Below are 20,576 nucleotides of genomic sequence, written 5' to 3' on the forward strand. Positions count from 1 at the left end.
ACTCCCAATTAAAGGAATTTACTAAAGTTATTTTCAAATATAAGTATTATGGATATGACAAAACCATCAATCCTTATGAGTATTATTTTGACAATTACAGCCATATTAAACCCAATAACTGAATTTTGTGAAGCAACCCATCAGTTACAAAGAACCTTCAATATACATGATTTTATCTTTCTAACCAGTAAGAAAGATATTTAAGGTAACATTCTATAAATGAAGATACTGCTATTCTAAAGTTAAATATTCTGCCCAAGGTCATTCAGTCAATGAATAGGAGAGAACACAGGGTGAAATAAAGCTAGGTTAGGGCAGGATAGAAACCTCCACCCATAAGCCCTTTTTGGGAAATGGTTTTTCGCAACATCTAACGTAGTCTCTCCTTTTGGGTCCCCTATTTGGAAACGCCGAGCTCTTAGTCTTCAATTAAATTGACGTTCATATACACCCTTAAATAATTACAATTACTGTTGGAATCCAGACATGGCAAATTTAAATAGAATTAAGCACTATCAGTTTTGAAATATGTTTTACCTACTTACCATCACGGTATTTCCAAATACATACATAGTGTATTTAGAAGCATTTCCCAACTGTTCATATTAAAATGTGATTCATGTGGTGTTTTAGATTGCTAAAAACAACATTTTAGGGCTTCCCTGGTGGAGCAGTGGTTGAGAGTCCGCCTGCCGATGCAGGGGATGAGGGTTTGTGCCCCGGTCCGGGACGATCCCACATGCCGCGGAGCGGCTGGGCCTGTGAGCCATGGCCGCTGAGCCTGCGCGTCCGGAGCCTGTGCTCCGCAACGGGAGAGGCCACAACAGTGAGAGGCCTGCGTAACGCAAAAAAAAAACAAAAAAACAAAAAAACCCACAACGTTTTACTTTCTTGTCAATTATAAAAATCTCTTCAGCAAACTAATGATCTTGTGTTTATTAATGGTTCATTAGCCTCATTCTAGACTAAAAATCTTATACCAATGAGCGCCAAGGAACCCAATCTGATCTTTCAAATACTGAATAGAATCTAAAAATATACAATTATTTTAAACAATATAACCAGCTTCATTGTTCAGGATGTTACCCTCATCTGCTAATACATACCTGGTTTATCTTCCTGTTGTTGCTCATTTCTCTAATCACTACTAACTCCATTTGAATATGTGCTACATGAGAAAAAGATTTGAAAACCAAGCCAGTCAAGTATTACTCTGCTCTTATAAATGTAGAAAAAAGACTTGGGATGATTTACGGCTAGTCTTATCTTCTACACTATCACTTTTCCCACCATGTAAGTTGTAGTTTTGTATTCGGTTTTTAACAATAGGCCAATTGAAACCTATTAAGATTACATGACCAAGGTTATTTGACAAAGGTCATACACCTTGTCAGTGGCAAAAATAAAAAATCCCAATGTGTCAAGTGTGCTACCTATTCTACACTAGTCTAAAGATTTCCTTTTAATGGAATTTTTTCTTTTGCTAAGGAATAAAGTGGCCCTATCACTTTTGCCCAAGTGTGGAGAATTTAAATTTGGGTGTTCTTATTTTGATGATAATGACAAAGTTGATACCATATTTATGTAATACTTCTGAAATTATGTTTCAAAAACTCAGGTTACTCTTTGAATATAATTAGCCCAAATTAAGATTAACAATCTTAACACATTATATATATATATATATATATATATATCACTCAATCCCAACATATCATTATAAATTCTTCATCAAACCTCACACCTCCTACAAGCAAGCCTTTCATTTAATCTTAGCAATAATATTTAATTTGGTAGTGTTTTGTAAGTAATAAATCAAAATCAGACTTTTAATATCCTAATGTAATTCCCAACTCTGAATATATACTATTTTTAATATCCTGAAGTAATTCTCAAGTCTATATAAATACTATTCTTTAAACATTTAAATTATGGTCTACTTATCCAATTCTGTCCCATTAGTCTTCTAATTTCTAGCTCTAGAATTCCATAACTGAGAGGTGGCTGTATGTATACTGTAACTCTTCCTTCTATTTTAATTTGAGCATATTTATTTCACTTGGTTCCATTCATTCTTTATTCATCTCTAACATTTTTTGCACACCTCTTCTCAGTATTGGAACAGGCTAGTAAGTGCTGAAATGAGGAAGTGGAAGAAAAGTTAGGTAGAGTCCATTTACCAATTGGATATCCTGCTCTACATAGGTAAACTGATTAAGTACATATATGACATATATATATTTCCTTTTCTGATTCTTCAACTTACTGAGAAAAGAAGAAATAATATATTTAAGAGTATTAAGATTTTAAAAGTATTAATGGGTGATGAACACTAGTATGAAATGCAAAGGAAGAGCTCAAGTTTCTTGCATTCAAGTCAAAGAATTTTGATGAACATTGAGAATTTAGCCCCAACACTGCCTCCCCACATCCCTGTCCTCATAATCTACATAGACCCTATATTCCAACAAAACCACTACAAGCAGAAAAAAATTTAACTAAGTAAATGTATAAAAATTTGGCATTTTTCAACATTAAGCTAGTTTACTGAGTGACTGACATGAAGCAATATTACCTTACCATAACCTAAGGAGATGTTCTACTAAATCTAATTGTATGCTTACAAGCAGCAGAAAACAAAAAGACAAAAGCATTAAAATATTTAGTATTAAAGGATTCGTGCATGTCTCCCAGAAGAACATCTTTCTGTTATCACAGCTGCTTATTAACCCATATACATTGGAAACTCACCTCCAAAAACAGAAAAACAGCATTCCTCAATACAACCAAAGTACACTATCCATAATTAAAGACACCATGCATATATCTTATGGAGAAAGCTATTAAAAATCAGTTACAAATCATACAAAAAATTTAATACAGACAGGAGAAATAACTTTCATTACTTTTTGAAAAAATATAAATATTATAGATATTAAACTGAATTATAGTTTGTCTTTGTTTTCACTCTGATACAAGTGAATAAAGCCTACGTAAAGGCTATTCAAACATGTGCTCACCTGATTCACACCTGAAACTGAGGCATTATAAAGTTTTTAAAAGTTAAATACTATTCTATACACTAAAATACGTGTTTCTGGCAATTTCCTAAAACCATTTAAAATGGGTGAGTACAGAAATCCATAGTCCCTTTTTACACTTACATTAAAACACCAAATCCCAACAATTGAGATGTTAAGTTTCATCCCTCTTTTTCTTCATTTCCTCCACCCAAACTTCTGTGATGCCATGGATTGATTCACAGCTTAATGTAAAACCCTACGAACTTATCTTCCCAACTTTCATTTGGGATTAAATTCATATATCCCCATAATACATGTTACTGTATTACCAAATTTTCCCCATATGCCCCACTGTTTTATTTTTCAATAGCCGTTTTAATGCTTATCTTTTCAATACACATCTAAGCCTTTATATCCATCCAAATATTTATCTCACTATTTTTTAATAGAAGTCCTCTATTTGGGTCAGGACAGTCTCCTCAGTTTCTCATCCAACAAATTACCAATAGTAACCAAACATGTGCCAAGCCTTGTGCTAGGAATGCCAAGGATAAATTTTACACAGTTCCTGTCCTCACAATAGAGCAAAAGCCTCAAGGTAGGGTCAGAGAATCCATAAAAATATTTATTTTCCAATGAAGTATAGGAAGAAATCATCACTTTTCTAAAAAAAGAGAGGGAGAGGGCATTTAATAAAAATTACTATTGTACTAGTATGGATTGGCACTGGTAGCCCTAGTTGGTCCATGTGTCAGATGGCACCCTGCCACACAGGGCACCCAAAATTTCCTATAGGAAGTGTGGAGTGGTACAGTTCCAGAATGAAAGTAAGTAAACAGTTACATCTTTACTTGGTTGTCCCTCTCAACATAGCATCCTGTGACAGACATTATTGTGATGTATGGGAGCTCAGCTGAATGAACTAAAAACTTATCTAGATTTAACTAGAAGTCAAAAATGTAAAGGAGGCATGACATGCGTGCTCCGACAGGTGAACATCTGACTCATAAACCAAGTGAGGGTATCAGTGTTAATCCGTGTTATATACTAGTAGGCATTTAATCCAAGTAAATGCCATTCCTGCAAAGAACTGACAGAATGTAAGATAACACCAATAATGTACGCACAAATAACAACAAAACCCCACAAAAATGGCAATGCAAATAACTTCTTCCTAATACATAAACTTTACCAGTTACATTATGAAATAAAACCATGGCAACCTAATCAGATGTGACAAATGAACCCCCCCAATCAAATACATTTAGAAACCAAATAAAACAAATTTATATTCACTCTTATTAACAACAAACCTCACAGTAAACCCATACTGTGCTGAAATAGCTAATGTGAGTGGTGATTAGCATGATACCGAAAAATCAAACACCTCGAACATGAAGACTAGCTCTAAAAAAAGTAGCTGGGATGAAAACTGTTACGGTTCCCAACAATGAACTTCTTTCATTTGAATCTACTTGCTTTTGAGAGGTGGCTTAGCTTTCATACCTAAAAACAAGTGTTAAAATATACTCAACATGGACTTAAAACTTTGAAACACTGAATCAAAAAGTATAAAACCAAGATTAAAAAAAAATGAAGCACAATTATATGGTTTTCTCAAAAATGTTTTAGCAAGAAAAAAAGTTAACTTTTAAAATGAAGCACAATTATATTGTTTACCCAAATATTACTGTTTTAGTGAAAATAATTAGTATTTTAAAATGTTATTTCAGCAGATTAAAAATTTGTTTTTTGTGAATATTTTAAAATGCATATAGCAAAATTCTATGGTAGCACATATATAATTTATAAACATACATATTAGGACTATGAGTACATACTAATCTTTAATTGATAGGCACAGTCAAGAGTATTGAAGAGCACTGATCTAAAGAAGATAGATAATAACTAGAATAAAGTGTGAGGTTACAATAGAGGAGATATAAGTTGATAAAAAAGAATTATGAACAGCAAGTATTAATTCTACAGGGAAAAGTTTCATAAAACTATAATTTGAGCTGGACCTTGAATATGGACTGGTTTCCCAATATGGCAAAGGGAGGAAAGGGTATTTCAGGTAAAGGGAGCAGCATGAACATAATTATTAAGACATTAAAGCACATGGTGCGGTAAAAAAAGAGTTAATAGATCTAGAAATTATGTAGGTTCCCTGTTAGTAGATCTAGGCTTTGAGCATCAAATGGCTGCTAATATTGAAAGAAAACGAGGTAAAGACTACGCGCCTTCTGATAGAGGAACATACCACCACTGAAGTAACCTTGCCCCCCAAATTAAACCTTAATCTTATCAAGGCTCTAGATCTGTCAACTTACAGAAAATACAGAGGTGCAACTGGCACAATCCAAACTGGAAAACTGCAGGACAGATGAAGCTGTTTCTTCACCAAAAAAACTGCATGGGAAAAGTGCGGGAGTGGGGAACAGCACACAGAGAACACACAGATTAAAAGACATCTCAACCAACCAATGTATGGATCACATTTGGTTACTAGCTAAAACTGCAAAAATATATGATTAGAAATTTGAACACTCACTGGATACTTGATATTAAGGAATTATTCATTTCTGGTGTAGTAATGAATCTGTGGTTACTTTCTCTAAATGTTCCTTAACTTTTAGAGCTACATACTGATATATTTACAGGTGAACTAATGGCAGGAGGGATTATATAGACAGAAATTTAAATAAAACAAGACTGACCATGAACTGACAATAACTGAAGCAGGTACATGAATATTCATTTCATTATTCTGTCTTACTATTGCATATTTTTTAATAATAATCTGTTTTTTAAACAGGAAGGTCAAAGCCTCTAGGTCTTGTTTCCTCTAGCTTTTAGATCAAACTGTCCCTTCAAGACTTGGTTTTCCCTGAGATATTTCTCATAACTGAGACTGTGAAATCAGGTATCACATCTATGTAGAAGTATTATGCATGAAAGGAAATAAGGCCTTGAATTATTCTCAAGTTTTGAGATTTATACTTTAAAGTTATTCTGCTAAACTCACTTTCACTAGGCTTCATCCATAGTGCCCAGCCAGAACAAACAGCAGCTATTAACTAAAAGGCAAGTGAAATAAAACATCACAAAATTGAATCATATTTTACCCTTCAAAATTGAAATGAACATGATAAAATAACTATTATCAAGGTTCGAGAAAAGAAATGACCCCTAAGGGTAGGTATATATAGCAAAAGCTTTTGTAAGCAATGTTTGGTTTCAAGCTCTTGATGGAAACCTATCACTACTCATCTCAAAGTAGACATGTACTTTAAAAAAAAAGTGTAGCTTACTGGAATAGAAGAAAACAGAAATGCATAAACAGAAACAATTTTTTAAAAAAACACCAAAAAGTTGGTATACTCTGTACACTATTCCAAAGATTCTTTCATGCATGAATTTTTATTGGTATAACAAGAATGAAACCAAACTTAATCCAGTCAAATTGTACATTATTTGAAAAAAACTGCTGCTTTCTCTAAAATAGTTTAAAGTTTAGGGGGAAAAATGTATCAAATTTTAATTTATTTTATCTTAAAATATTTTAGGTTTTATAATACTGTTTATTTTATTTTTATTTTATTTTATTTTTTTGGCCGAGCCGCGCAGCGTGTGGGATCTTAGTTCCCCGATCAGGGGTGGAACCTGCACCCCCTGCAGTGGAAGCATGGAGACTTAACCAACAGACCACCAGGGAAGTCCCTGTATCATAATTTCAAATGTCAGAAATGAGGAACAGGGAGAAGGTAACTACAAACAATAAGAAACAATGTCATTCCTACTCAAAGCAGCTCACAAGCAACAAGTTAAAAACACTAAATGCCAACTTAAAAAATATTTTATGAAATGTGTTAATTCCAAACTGAAAGCTAATATATAAAAATTTGACTTACGTCAAAGTCACAGCAAACATTTAAAATTTATTTTAACTGCTAGGACTAGAGCTAGAAGATAATTCATGACTGTGGAGAATGTTACTGATGATATGTATATATGAGATAGGAATTATATGATTAATTAAAAGTAAATTTTATAATGGTTAACATGCCAACTTAGATGCTTCCTCAAACTTTATTTAACTGTATCCTTAACCTGATATAGTCTTGTTTGGAAAGAGAAATAAAATAGGTTTCTAATTCCACAAAACATCATTAATTAAAGGAAACTCGGTTACACACACACACTCTCTCTCTCTCTCCAGCAAAAATCAAAATGCGGACAAAGAAGGTAATCCAGAGCCATAGGCTTGTTACAGAAATATGCCTCTTAAGAATTTTTTTAAAAAACTTTTATTTAAAGATTTATTGAACGGCTATTGGGGCTACCACCTGATAAGTAACTTGGTTAAAAAAAAAAAATCCCTGGTACACATTAAAACTAAATATATCCCAATATAACAAAAATTTGAGAAAAGAGCTTTTTATGGATGATACATTAACAAGTAAATAGGAAAAACAATCCAATTTGTAAATCATTCCCCTGTTAGAATTAAAAAATCAATATGGGTACCATTTCTTCCTTTCTTACACTTTACATTGATTACTTCCACACATTAACAACTTCTTGTTCATACTTTGTTTCAGCAGTATTTACCAAAAGCAAAATCAAACTAAAGTCAGATGTTTTTGCATCTAATATTACTACATTTCTCTCAATTTTTGCACTTATACATTGTACTTCCTATAGCCCCTTATGCGAACATTCAGCCAGGCTTACCATTATAACTTTCCTATATATGGCTATCAGAAGCAATACCTACTACTGAAAAACCCTAATGGTTTCTTTAATGTTAGACTTATCAAACAGAAACCTTTCAGGCACATGGTAAAATACTATATCTTTCAACTATAAAGTACTTCTCAGATACCACTTTTAAAGTCAACCCCTAGCCTATTAAAGTTTCAACATATTTTAATAAAAATGCAAAAAAGGGAAAAACAAAGAGTTGAATTCATCTCCACTGTATCACTGAAGTACTTTAACTACTGTGAAAGAAAACTCTAAAGTGAACACAAAAATGAAAAACCAGTTCAAATATAAAGGCAATAAACACGGCCAAAATAAAGTAAAACTATTCTTCCACCTTTTCCAAGAAGAGAGTAGGAGTTCAATACATCAATTAGCTGTGCACATTACTGATACTCAAAAAGTAATTTAAAAAATTGTTTATTAATATGACTATGTTTACAAACAAGTCTCTATGTACAGTAAACATACATAAAGCTCTAATAAACAATAGTGCAATGCTTCAGAAAGTCTTAAGCACTAGTATCATATCATATTCTTAAAATTCTGAAGTCTTTTAGTAGCTTGCCAAATGATTTAGAAAGGATGCAGAATATATCAAATACTCACTTGCAGTGTTCCATGTCACTCCCTACTGCCAAAAAAAACCCCCAAAAAAACAAACCAACAAAAACTAAACAAAAAACCCTAACCACACAATGGCCACTATTTAAAAGAAAGTTCATGATCACTAAGTAGATATTTATATTTTAAAATACAGTTCTTGGAATACATTGCTAATTTCCTTCGGATTAGAGTCAAGTTGTGATTTGTACAATATTCTAAATGGGATTACTCTTCTCAGATTCATATGACACTTCAAACCACTAAAGAGGATGTTTTGCTCAAAAAAGCCACAAATTTACATCTTCCATGGAAAAAAGTTTTAGACTCATCTTTCTTATGGCCATATCATTGCTAACATTTAAATAAAAAAATAAAGTCACTTTGATCATAAGGTATTATCAAGAAAGTTTTTCTTCCAATGATTGGGACCAAAGAGTCTTAATATTGGTCAGTGGTTAGCCATATTTAAACCAAATATTTTTAACAAGACATCAATGAACTTAACTGTATCCTTAACCAACACTTTACTGTTATACTAAGTGTTTGAGGGAGAGAAATAAAATAGATTTCAAACTTCCACAAAATACTGCTATGTTAAAATAAAGGAAACTAGGTTATAATCACTGAGAATAAAGCCTTCACTACTTGCAAAATTCTATGAACATGTTAGAACTTTGCCTTATAAAAACATTTTTTTAGATTTGATGAGGATTGGGAAGGGAGCAGTTGGGAAGGTGAAAAAACAGTACCTACTTTGCCGTTTTATTAACAAAATAAGTTATTTAATTTATGATTCTCCTGCTAACTTCTATTTCAACTCCCTGGAAAAACTCCTAAGGCAATTCTACACAGTCCTTTTTTCAAATGAATCATCAACAGATAAAACATATTCTTTGGTCTTCAAAATAGTTGTCATCATTATAATTGTATAGGACTCCACTGTAGAAGCAATTTAATTACCTAACAAAGAAGATCCACATTTGAGGATTTAGGTAAGATTTCTTTTTCAAAAGATACATGATTTTGGAAAGGATATACTTAATTATGTAAAAAACAAAAAACAAAACAAAAAGACCTCATGATGTTTCCAGTTTTAATTGGAAAAACAAAAATCTTGAAACACATACATACATTTAGGAGGAAAAGGGGGATGGTTTGTCAATATCGATCAGCAAGTGCTAGTGATTGGTTCTATAATTCAGATTTTTTCTTGTTAAATCTCAAATTTCCAAGTTTATTCTACTTTTTTCCTATATATTTATCCATTTGAACAACATCAATAATAAATGACTAAAACAAGATGGTCTACAAAATTCTCTGCACAGATTCTTGGCTGAAATGTTTGTCTCATTTCTAAAAATGGTACTCCAATGCTTGTTTTACCCATGCTTTTCCATATACTGAAATGCTCTCTCTGTACTCTATTAAACTATGTACCATCTTTTCATTATTATTATTATATTTAGGACATAAATCATTAAAACAAAACTACCACTTCATGTACCAAAACCTATGTTCACATGACAATATAAGCACTGCCCTCCAGAGATGAAAAGATTGTAGTAATTATCATGTTTAAAAGGCATGTTTTTATTACTCTTGTATGTATTCTGGACAAAAATATTGATCAGCTAATTATGCTCTTCCACACATCATGTTCACTGAGTGTACTACCACAGTTTTTAGTGCAACAAAATACCTTTGAAAAGCCACTCTACAGTAATTATGGCAAGGCTCATTAAAATGCAGAGGTAAAGATTCCATTTGTATAGAAACATAGAAAATAATGTCTGAAAAGAATTTTTCATCAGGCTGAATTTTTTTGTATACTAAAAATATATATAAACATTTCTTGAATTAGTTTTATAGTCAATTTTGATGTAGTATCATTTAGTGGTGATAAATTTTGAGAGGTATATGTTTAACAAACATTTTACTTGAGATAATAGTCTTAGGTAAACATTTAATACACAATGCCAAGGTAGTTTCCTTTTTTTTTTTAACTTTTGTACCAAAAAAGTCATTCATTTAATGTTGACATTTCTTCTTACCTGTGTGCCTCAGACCAGTAAAGTACTCTGCATTAAAATTTAAATCTTGAGACAGTAGTACAGCATTGAAAAAAAAACTGTAAAGCAGCTCAGATACACTGAACCCAGATTTTACATTTCTGTTTGTCAAATTAGAATATAAAAAGCTTGAAAATCAAGTTGAAAAGCTTATTATTCCTCGAGAAAAAGTATGAACAATCTGAAAATGATCAACTAGTATGAATGAAACATTGTACATAGTTAAGTCACATTTAGTGGCTGCTAAACATACCACTCCCTCCTGGAAATTACGGAACCATCTACATGTGAAACTAAGTCATCTTCATTTTCATCATACTGTTCATCGCTGACGAACTTCATTCCCATTTTTAGATCTTCATAATAATCCATTGGTCTTTCAAACCTACTGAGATTTTCTACATTGTTCCACTGTGTTTTTTCATGCTCTTCTAAATAGTCTTTCCGTATTAGATTGTTCACTGGATTTTTGTTTTCTTTTTTTACACTGTCTGGGTAAGAATCAAGCTCATCTTGTTGAAGAACATCTATCTGTGATTCTTTTTGCATATCTGATGGTGGAATGTAGTTCTTGGCAAAGTAGTCTCCACGAAACGTCCGTCTTCTCCTATAGCAGAATATTCCAGCCAAAACACTTACAAGTACTACGAAGAGAGCCCCACCCACTACACTAGCAATGATTGTGCCAATTGTGTCATCCTTAATTGTTGCCAAAGTTGACAATGGGAAGGGCAATTTTTTTGGTTCTGTTGCTAGATCCTCGAAGTCAGCAGTTGAGGGATGCCATTGAATGGTGGGCTGAAGGGTGGTAGTAGTAGGAGGATCTAATGGAAACGGTAAAGATAGACAAGACACAGAAAGGCAAAGAATGTCAATGCAGGCTGATTCAGCAGCAAGTTGAAAAGACAGCACAGTTAATGAAAATATATTCATAGTAACAATAGTTTTTCATTCTTAATTTAAGATTAGAAAGTAGTGATACTTCTACATGTAAAAAAAAATAAATCTGACACTTAGTCAGTTACCAATTATGTAAAGGGAATGAAAAATTATGTATGGCATAAATCCTAAATTATTCTATTCCAAGTTTAAGTGTGACACTGTATTCTAAGAAATACTTTTTCTTTTAAATTAAGACTATTATTTAAGTGTCCTATATACAGCTGGCTTAAGAATTATCATTACTAAAAAATTAAATCGAATCATTCAAATGTACATTTTCTTAGCCAGTAGCACAAGGAAATAACAGAATAATAAAAGAATGAAAAAATTAAAATATGTTTTCTTGAAATCCATCTTTACCTAATATAGTTTATTTTTGTAAGAGCTGAACTTATCTTTAAAAGAATGAAAAACTATAGATTCTTGTTAAGTGGCCATAGTATAAGCTGTTGACTTAATAATTCTCTCAAAAATATTTTCCTTAAATAAAGAAAACTCTTTAATTTTTAGAAAGGACATATGTAGTATATACCATTATTTAGTGATTTAAAAAATAAAAAAGCACATATTTATGTTAGCCAGATGGGCTATTAACAAATGAGACCAATAGACAAAGTAAAAACATGTTATAAACTATATAGTATTATAAAAATGTCATCATCATGTCTATACTCCATGGGTAAGATATGAACATTAAGGAAACTGAGAAATTTCAACCATGTCTGCAAAATTCAATGTCACATTGCTTTAGGATGGAGTCTCAGAAAGAGCAGCTAATATTTTAGAGAGAACATTCTAAGGATACTTAAATATTAGATGCAAATGATCCTGTGTATTGCCATTAGATTACAGAGTAAATAGCCATTAATATTAAAAAGCAGCTAAACATAAATAGTAAAAATTAAAGATTGGTTAATTATCAATTAAGTGGTATTTGTAGGTCATGTTACACAAAATTCTAGAGTTTGAAGAAAGGATGACTTCAAAAATCTTGAATTTCTTCATTGATAAAAAATAAATGACCCAAATGGTAATCTCTTATAATTAATTTTTAAATGAGTGGTACTGACAGAGCTTTTAAAAAGTGATTGTTAGAAAAATACTAAATCTACATGGGGTAAGTTATTCTAAAATTACAAGCTAAAGAAAAATACTTACTGAAACAGGTTTCATCACGGAATGCCATATGTATAGAATGTAGTAAAACTTTAGCAAGTACAGTGTAAAATGTAACAAGTACATTATAAGTAATTTCCTATGAGTTTAAACCAATATAACAGGCAATCCAGTCAAGTACCTTGAAGTGAATTAGTTATCATATTATATGTAAGTAAATGAATCAAAGAAGAGTTTTAATTTGTGAGAACAAATTCACTAGTTGTACAAATTCAATCTTAAAAAAAAATTGTGAAATTGCAGGATCATTTCTATTATAAAAGTAGTAAAGCCTCATATAATCCAACCTCACAGAACCAGGATATTAAAGAAACAGACTAAAAATTAATCATTTATAAGACAACTCATGTATTTTCTGAGGAGGAGGACTAATGGAAGTTTTACATATTAAATGTCATCTTCACAATGATTCCCAAAGGAAAAAGTATTATAATAAATGGGCATCGGCATGTTTAAACAAAAGCACAAATCACCTAATTAATGATTTAAAATTAACACATTTTTGTGCACATAAAATTTTTAAAGTTTTTGATAGCTCTTGATGAAATGGTATTTTTCTCAGAATAGTACATGTACATCAGCTCTCACCAAATATGATACATAACTGTACATTTTAACGAAGTATTCTTAAAAAGAAAAAATCACTGACATTTATTTCTACTTGTAATGTTCTTTATGTGAACACAAATGGACATCTACTGTGTATTTAACTGAGATTTAACAAAATACAACTTTCAGAAAATCTAACAACAAAAAAAGAGTAACCAAAAAAAATCTATTTAAAAATCTTATTTTGTCAGCAGTTCTAGAAATTTTCAAACCTACCAGCCCCTCCTCAACTAGTGTAAAAAAAACAGCATAGGGCTTCCCTGGTGGCGCAGTGGTTAAGAATCCGCCTGCCAATGCAGGGGACACGGGTTTAAGCCCTGCTCCGGGAAGACCCCACATGCCGGGGAGCAACTAAGCCCGCGCGCCACAACTACAGAGTCTGCGCTTTAGAGCCCGCGAGCCACCACTACTGAGCCTGCATGCTGCAACTACTGAAGCCCACGCACCTAGAGCCCGTGCTCCGCAATAGGAGATGCCACTGCAGTGAGAATCCCGCGCACCGCAACGAAGAGTAGCCCCCACTCGCCACAACTAGAGAAAGCCCGAGCACAGCAATGAAGGCCCAACACAGCCAAAAATAAAATAAATTAATTAAAAAAATAGCATAGCCTCACTATTAATAAGAGGGACTATTGCTAAACGTTATATTTTGTATCTTAAGCAATGGACATATCATGATTCACATGAGACATTTATTCATGCTTTCCAATTCTTGCTCTGCTCCAAGATAATTACAGTGAGAGTCATTCTTTGTGTAAGGAGGCAGGAGGACAATTTTGTAATCACTAACAGCTACTTATTTATCATGATTTACAAATCGTTCCCATAAATAAATAAGCATTCTTTATTTATTCAGTTGTTATTTTTTTATATTCTTTGCTAAATGTGATAAATATATAACAAATGTAATAAACTAGTAGATTCTGAGTTCTCCACACACAACTTCTTAAGTTTCTTTTTCAAATTAACGAGTTCTGCCAAATAGAAAAACGAACAGTCCAGTAAAAACTCTGTAGCTATGAAGTATATTTTAGCCTAATAATTACTGTGTTAAAAAATGAATGAATTGGTTCCCTTTTTAGACTATATAAATTGTTTAAATAAACAAAATCTATAAATGTTAAAGTTTTTTTTTTTTTTTTTTTTTTTTTCCGGTACACGGGCCTCTCACTGTTGTGGCCTCTCCCATTGCGGAGCACAGGCTCCGGACGCACAGGCTCCGCGGCCATGGCTCACGGGCCCAGCCGCTCCACGGCATGTGGGATCCTCCCGGACCGGGGCATGAACCCATATCCCCTGCATCGGCAGGCGGACTCTCAACCACTGCACCACCAGGGAAGCCCTATAAATGTTAAAGTTGAAGGACTGCTAAATTAAGTGCGTCTCATTATGTCTGGATTGAAATTCATTCAAATTATATGATTTGAAATTCAAGATTTGCATAGGAATATACTTTGATTTTTAGGCATGATGTAAGAGGTATCAGGGAAAAAACACACACACCAAAAGCAACTAGAAAAACACAATTTCAAGCAGTCGGTTAGTCCTGGACAAAGAGCCACTGTACCACCATGAGTAATAACTGAAGTTGAATATTGCAATCTTGAATACTGTACCTCTTGCACAATAACTTATGCCAATGTGGGAAAACGTATAACAAAATTTCAAATAACTCAGAGTTGCTAATTCTATTCTGTTGTGGGTAGAACTTTTTAGCCTCCAGTCATAGCATACCTTCCTTTTACAAATATTTTAAAATATCATTTATGAAATTTTAAAATATAAATTTTATTATTGAGATTAAAATGTTTTCCTAGAGGAAAATGGGTACATATAACTCACAATGAAAAAGATTAACTTTCTGATCATTTACTGTATAAGTTATGGCCTGTTATTGTGATAAAAGCCTACTAGTAGGCTTTAATAGTCTGTTGGGGAAAGCAATTTATATCTAGGATACATTATATACACTAAGAAGCTCGTAGAGGACCTAACTAAACTCAGTACAGTATACTGTATTAAAGACTGGACAGAAAATTAAGTCTAATTCTTGATGATTACTTAAAGAACACCATCTCATATAATGCTATCTTTTTCTGAAGTACTCAGTGGTAATTAACTGTGATTTTTCATATTTACTCAAAGTTTTGTTTCGACTCTTATAAGACTTAGTAGAGGTTGATTTTAAAATGTGTAAAGTTTATCATCAGCGGTATATTAGTACCTCTGTCAAAAAAAAAATTTCACATAAATGCAGACTGAATTTTTTATTCTTTCCTGATTATTTTCTTCTCAAATGTATTCATGCATGCGACAAAAGTTTACTGAACACTTACTATGTGCTAAAGATTGCTGCAGAGGGTGAGAATACAGTATTGATTAAAGCACACAAAACTCCTGCCCTCTTAGGACATATTTTCTAGTGGGGGTAAAAACAGGCAAGCATACAAATAAAATATGTAGTATGTCACATGGTAATATGTACTGCAGAGAAAAAATAAGGCAGAGAAGAATGACAGACAGTAGTAAATGGGTGAGAAGAGAGAGGTTTCAATTTTTTTTTTTTTGCAGTACGTGGGCCTCTCACTGCTGTGGCCTCTCCCGTTGCGGAGCACAGGCTCCGGACGCACAGGCTCAGCGGCCATGGCTCACGGGCCCAGCCGCTCCGCGGCATGTGGGATCTTCCCAGACCAGGGCATGAACCCGTGTCCCCTGCATCAGCAGGCGGACTCTCAACCACTGCGCCACCAGGGAAGCCTGAGGTTTCAATTTTAAATATGGCTGTGAAGGTGATATTTGAACAAATACCTCTTTCCTAGGAAAGAGGTATGAGGATATCTGAAGAACATTCTAGGCAGTGGAAACAGAAAGTGCAATGACTCTGAGGTAGGAATGTGCCTGTTCTGTTCAGAGAACAGCAAAGTGGCCAGGGTGGCTGAAGCCAGGTGTACAAGGTATATAATAAGAGATGAGCTCAGGGAGATAATCTAGGGCCATAACGTGTACAGAGCTTATAAATCACTGTAAAGATTTGGTTTTCATTGTGGGCAAAATGGGAAGTCCATGGAAGGTTTGGAGGAGAGGACCAACATGATCCAACATGCCCTTTAAAAGGATTATTCTGCCTGCTCATTTGATGACAGATTGAAAAGTAGGAAAATTAAATGGCTGTTCTATAGTGAAGTAAGGGTTGCCTGATTGTTTGTGCCAGAATACTGGCAACAAAAGTGGAGAATTGGTAAGGTTCTGTATATAACATAATGAGAGAGCTCACATCAATTTGTTGATGGATGGGGTGGGGTATGAGGGGAAAATTAAAATCAGGAGTAAGTATCAAGGATTTCATGCCCTGAGCAAATGTAAGGATGGAGCTACCAATAACAGAAAAGGCAAACAAAGACTGCTGGAGAAAGAGATTCGGTGGCAAGAGGCAGAAGAAAGATGAGGAACTCAGTTCTGAATGCATATTATACTTCTACATAGGAGGTTAATGATCACTAAGACGCAGTGGGACGCACAAGTCACGAGTACTGGGAAACGGACCCAGAATACCAAAGATATAAATTTAACATATCACCAATAGATAAGACGCCAAAATTGAGGCTTGATATTTAAATGATTACATAATTAGAACACATTGAGCCTAGGATTTACAAGTAATATCCCACACCAAATTTTGTACAACAGAAATAAAAAGTAATCGGTCCTTAGGTAACCACATTTTAAATATGGATTTCCTGTGGCTTTAAGATTCCTTTTCTTTTTTTTAAAATAAAAAAACCTCTAAGGGAAGAAAGAGAGACTAATATACTAATAGATTTACACCAAAGCACTGCTGTTGGCAGAAAGGACTAGCTAGAGATGTACAAAGCTCTAATCTTCTTGTGAGATACATGCCAAAAAAAATTGTGTATCATGTGCCAGGCACTAAGTGCTGAGTATACAGTAATAAAAAAAAAACAAACACACAAATTGTTTAAATATGAGGATAGATAATAGGTAAATAAATAATCATACAACTACAAACTGTGGTAAATATCATGAGAAAATAATATGGGAAACTGTTCTTAGATTAAGTGATCACAGAAGGACTAAGAATGTAACATTAATGCAAGCTTAAAATTTCTCTAAAATCATGAAAAAGAATCTGAAAAAGAATATATATCTATACATATATAAAACTGAATCACTTTGTTGTACACATGGAACATTATAAATCAACTACACTTCGATTTAAGAAAATTTAGTTTTAGACTGAACACAGAAAAAAATCTTAACTACCTATTATCTAATTACCATACAAACCTCCATTTCTCAAGATTCTCTTCCTTTTTCCTCTAACTTTCCATTTGTTAGACACAAAGATTGCTACATTCTTATAGTCAGGAGGGAGACGTTTAAAATATTTATATAATTTTTATAAATAAGCATTCCATTGATAATTTATTATTTATAGCTACACCCAGGAAAAATATATTTTTGGCTCCAACTATGTTTTGTAAATACCCAAATATATACTCAGTCAAATTGATAAAAACATTCACAGTGAAACAAATGGAATGCATAAATTCTAAGTTCTTAGTGGCTTATGGACTGACCATAAAGCACATCTTAAATTTTATTTCACTGGAACATTTTCAGTAGCGTTCCTACTTCACCTCTCAGTAACTCTATATGGTATAGCCTCATATTGAGTGACAATGATATTTAATAAGAGGTTCATCAAAATTGATATCCCATTTTATTTATTAGACACATGTGCAGAGTAGCTTACCAAAAACAAACAAAAAAATCCAACACTTATTCTTGGTGTAAATACGAAAGAACCTAGAAGGGTACACACTACCAATAAAAAGAATATCTAATACTATTTAACTGAAAAATTAGCTATATGCATAAGGTCTTAAAATGTATATGAACTTAGTGCAGAGACGTTTTGACATTTTTTAAGTAATGGAATGCCACTTTACCTATGTATTTCAGGTAGATTATTTGGAAAACCTCACACTGAGGAATATGTATCTTCACAAGTATAAATTACTGCCTAGATCACAGTGTTATTGCTATGATTGTTGTTACAGAAATAATTTAAGTAACTCATTTTGTGAGTAAACAGTAACTTACCTGAAATATAGATGACCTTTTGATCACTTCTTTGACCAAGGGAATTGGTCACTTTACAGACATAAACACCAGAATAATTGAAAGTCAGTGGATGGACAAAATGAAGAGTATTGTCTGAAGCCAATAAACCATCAGGCCACTGTCCATCCAACCTATATTTTAAAAGGCACAAAATTACTTTAAATATCTTCAGATTCTATTCATTGACAGCTATTTAAATAAGATATTATACTTCCTAGTTGTCAGTGAAAGAATCAGTATCCTTTAGGTAAAAGTCACTATGAAATAAAAGCATATGTTATGAATTTTCATTTTAATAGAGATGAATTAATTGATAAAGTCCATTAAGAATACCCATTCTTTCAAAATATCAATTCATATCAATTAATATAAGTGAAGCTAGGCTAACATTAGAGGGAATAGGAGGGAAGGAGAGAAAAAAATATGTGATTTTTAAAGAATTACATTTGGAAAACTGGAAAATTAGAAATATACATTATTTGAAGACATACCCATAGTATCCAAAGAATTAAAATAATTCTCAGTGAATTATGAATCTATACATGATACATCTACAACTTGCTTAATGAAAAGTCATCATTTTAGTACATGATAATGTTTTAGCACCTTCTGTAACATATTTAAAGAGCAACATTTAATACGGAACAAATAAATCTATACTGTGCCCTATCCAAAGATGGTTAATTTCTAAAGCACCAACAAGGGTCTTCTTATACAATAATTTCACTCATAAGGTGAACAACAAAATCTGTGACAACAAAAACCAATGCACCTTTGGTATCAATAATAACTCTTTTTAAATGGTTTCTCTACTAATTGGGTTAAAAGGTCCTATCTGGTGTACACATTATTATAAACCATAATAGGAATAAAATCCCACTACAAGAACTCTAAAACCATTCATTGCAATGGAACTAAGTATACTGTTATACCTCATTTTTCCAACCTTAGGGTATACCCCATGGGGGGGAAAAAACCAATAGGTCTTTATTTTGAAAGTGTTTTTACAGCCCATAAATTATTTTTTAAGATAAGAGGATAAAAAGTGAAGTAAACCCAGGCACTCAACTACTACTACAGTTTGAGCTAAGCAGATTTTCAAAAAGTGCATTCACTCGTTCACTCAGCCATCCATTATTTAATTACTAAGAACTTACTATTTACCATACTCTGCTCTGCTGGTGTTGCTGAAATGCACAGGTAAATAAGATTAGGTCCTTGCTTTCAATGATCTAAGCACATTAGTAGGAGACCAACAACTAATTACAAAGGTAATAAGAACACAGAACAATGAAAAGGTAGAAAGAAGCAAATCAACACTGGAGAACAGATAGAAGGATTTTGGTCTGTGATCTCAAGTGCATAAAAGAACAATCAGTAAAATCTTTTACAGTTGCTATGACGTTAATTTGCATTGAAGGATAAAGGTAATATTCCTACATGGTTTAAAGAACAAAAACAAAAACCCCATATCTTCTTCTTAAGAGGACTTTGGAAAGAACATTTTTACAAGCATCAGCTTTCAAAAGGTAAACCCTTTTTCTAGGAGTATAAGAATGAATATGAAGTCTATGTATCTTATCAGTTAGCTCTGTACTTTGGGCCCAAAATTCTAACCCCTTTAATTCTGAGAAATGTAAAAATGGCTTATAATCCTTTAAAGTTGTTTATTCAAATAAGCTAGAAAAATCTAAATATCATATTAAACTCACAACAAATGACAAGCTAAGCACCTTCCATGCTCCTGTACCTATGTTACATGATTTATATTCACTGTCTCTACCCTCACAAAAACTCTATGGGGTACCATTATCAATGAGGAAACAAAGGATTAGAAAGGTTAAATAACTTATTTAAAAAAGACATCTCCGGGCTTCCCTGATGGCGCAGTGGTTGAGAGTCCGCCTGCCGATGCAGCGGATACGGGTTCGTGCCCCGGTCCGGGAAGATCCCACAGGCCGCGGAGCGGCTGGGCCCGTGAGCCATGGCCGCTGAGCCTGCGCGTCCGGAGCCTGTGCTCCGCAATGGGAGAGGCCACAACAGTGAGAGGCCCGCGTACCGCAAAAAAAAAAAAGACATCTCCCAGTACAGACACCAGGATAAGAACTCAGAATTGTATGACTTTTAGAAATACCCTATCACACATCTTAACCAATGCCTTCTTCCCACATTGAAGAAAATGTAAATGGAAGGCCTTCTCTACTTTTAAAACTTTATCTTTGCTAAAAGACAATAGATT

The 20,576-nt window shown here is 33.3% G+C and overlaps 2 protein-coding genes across 2 annotated transcripts in view; both read right to left on the minus strand.

Moving 5' to 3' along the window:
• The window catches only part of LOC309823165 (uncharacterized protein), a gene marked incomplete at both ends in the record, with an annotated part of 52,531 nt that extends 51,983 nt beyond the window's left edge, over positions 1 to 548 (minus strand). The window contains one exon of the mRNA XM_082655323.1: positions 542 to 548. Within this exon, the coding sequence (XP_082511449.1) occupies positions 542 to 548 (7 nt within the window). The remainder of the gene's footprint in view (positions 1 to 541) is intronic.
• Positions 549 to 7,360: 6,812 nt separating this feature from the next.
• Positions 7,361 to 20,576, minus strand: part of NECTIN3 (nectin cell adhesion molecule 3) — a gene marked incomplete at its 5' end in the record, with an annotated part of 77,596 nt that continues 64,380 nt past the window's right edge. The window contains 2 exons of the mRNA XM_082655324.1: positions 7,361 to 11,289; positions 18,317 to 18,468. Coding sequence (XP_082511450.1) covers positions 10,709 to 11,289; positions 18,317 to 18,468 — 733 coding nt within the window. The 3' untranslated portion in view covers positions 7,361 to 10,708. The remainder of the gene's footprint in view (positions 11,290 to 18,316; positions 18,469 to 20,576) is intronic.

This window comes from Grampus griseus (genome assembly GCF_964374135.1).
Source record: "Grampus griseus genome assembly, chromosome: 5".
Taxonomy (NCBI): Eukaryota; Metazoa; Chordata; class Mammalia; order Artiodactyla; family Delphinidae; genus Grampus; species Grampus griseus.